We start from the raw sequence: 2134 nt of genomic DNA, 5'->3' as shown, positions 1-2134 counted from the left end.
AGAGAGAGAGAGAGAGAGAGAGAGAGAGAGAGAGAGAAAGAGAGAGAGAGAGATTGAGAGAAGCGAAGTGAAGAGAAGAGGTGGTTGCGCATGCCCGCTCAGTTCCCATATAGCTTAATAACTCACCCGAATCGGCTTCCACATGAATGTTTTCGCATCCGCTTTGCACGCTCAGGTGTTTATCGGCCGCGTGTATCGCGCTACGCATCAACAGCAGCTGCCGCCCATATGCATCTGCTGTACCGTTTCAATAATAAAATGCTGGCAAACAAACACGAAATGTATTAATTTTACTACAAAAGTATAGATATTTATGTGTTCTTTATCGACTAATAACTCTACGTAAATGTCGTGTATATGCTCATCTGCAACGCGCAATTTCACCGCACGCACGCCATTGTTGTGCACAAACTCACAGAAAGATAGAGAAAGAAGAGAGATTATCCATCTTTCTGTGAGTTTGTGCACAATGGCCTGTGTGCGGTGAAATATTCTATTGCAGAGCAGCGTGTGAGCTACATTTGCGGGAAAACTTTACAAATAATAGGCGAAATGAGAATAGATGAACATTAAGACTTTGGTATAGTAAAAACATTTTCTTGTTCATCCACCTTCATTTTATTATTGAAACCCTCCAAGTGTCGGTGGTTGCCGCCGTCATCGTTCACTCAGCGGCATTGCCGTGTAACGTAGTGTCCATCCCACAGGCACTTGGAACGTCTCAAGAGTAAAATGATGGCATATAAAGAAGACTCTTTATTCTTGTTGTGCACAGCGGCGTGCGTGCGGTAAACGTGTCTGTTGCAGAGGAGCATCTGAACGGCATTTATAGGAAATTATCGGCAATAAAAAGCGGAAGAGGGTAGGGAAACATTAAGACTTTGATAGTAAATACATTTCGTGTTTATTTACCATAATTTTACTCTTGAAACGTTTCCAAGTGCCTGTCGTGCATCCCATGTTGTAGAGCCCTAGCTAGCGGCAGTGCGATGTATCTGAGTCAATCCCACATTGTAGAACGCTTCTATGTATTGTATCGCATGTTACGGTTGCTAGCGGCAGTGCGGTGTATCTGAGTCAATCCCATATTGTAGAGCGCTTGTATATATTATATCAGGAGTCCACAAGAGAAAAGAGAAAAGAGAAAAGAGATTTTCTATTATGGACTCTTGATTATATCGCATGTTGTAGTTGCTAGAGGCAGTGCGATCAGGAGCCTGCAGTACGGTACGGAGCCTGCAGTACGGTACGGAGCCTGCAGTACGGTACGTATCCTGCAGTACGGTACGGAGCCTGCAGTACTGTACGGAGCCTGCAGTACTGTACGGATCCTGCAGTACGGTACGGATCCTGCAGTACGGTACGGAGCCTGCAGTACGGTACGGAGCCTGCAGTACGGTACGGATGAGCCACACGCTGTGTTATTGACTTCCCCGTTCACCGCACTGACTTTCATCGCGACTCGCCGGATTGCGCTGATTACAAACCCGACCTGACCCAGTTTCGACTTCGCAAATCACTTTCGATGAGATGAGAGCGCTATTCACTTTCGTACGGATCGGTGCCGACGTTAGGAAGCGATGCGCTGCGGGCCTATACCCTCTAATTCTTCTCCCGCCAAGCGAAAGACTATCGCCGTGCTGCTGTGTTTAAGCGCATGAGCCTGTGTGGCGGGGGTATTAGGGTTAGGCGGTGGCCGATGTCCCTCCCATTCAGGGTTACTCACCTGAATCGTGCTGTCTGGGATTGGCGTGGCTGTGGCTGTTGGCTGTTTCTTCGTCGAGGCTAAAAGAGAACGACGACGACGACGATGACGATGATGACTATGACGACGGCGATGATGACTATGACGACGGCGATGATGACTATGACGACGGCGATGATGACTATGATGACTATGACGATGACGATGATGACTATGACGACGATGACGATGATGACCATGACGACGGCGATGATGACTATGATGACTATGACGATGACGACGATAACTATGACGACGACGACGACGATGACTATAACGACGATGGCGATGATGACTATGGCGACGATGACGATGATGACTATGACGACGATGACGATGATGACCATGACGACGGCGATGATGACTATGATGACTATGACGACGACGATG

At 47.5% G+C, this 2134-nt stretch overlaps 1 protein-coding gene across 1 annotated transcript in view; it reads left to right on the top strand.

Moving 5' to 3' along the window:
• LOC106818647 overlaps positions 1-2134 on the top strand; it is a 30955-nt gene that overhangs the window by 28474 nt on the left and 347 nt on the right. The window contains exon 4 of the mRNA XM_014823337.1: positions 1192-1265. Within this exon, the coding sequence (XP_014678823.1) occupies positions 1192-1265 (74 nt within the window). The remainder of the gene's footprint in view (positions 1-1191; positions 1266-2134) is intronic.

The sequence above is a fragment of the Priapulus caudatus genome, unplaced genomic scaffold (assembly GCF_000485595.1).
Source record: "Priapulus caudatus unplaced genomic scaffold, Priapulus_caudatus-5.0.1 Scaffold37, whole genome shotgun sequence".
Lineage (NCBI taxonomy): Eukaryota > Metazoa > Priapulida > Priapulimorpha > Priapulimorphida > Priapulidae > Priapulus > Priapulus caudatus.
The sequence above is the reverse complement of the archived record's forward strand: the minus strand, read 5'-3'. Positions and strand labels throughout refer to the sequence as shown.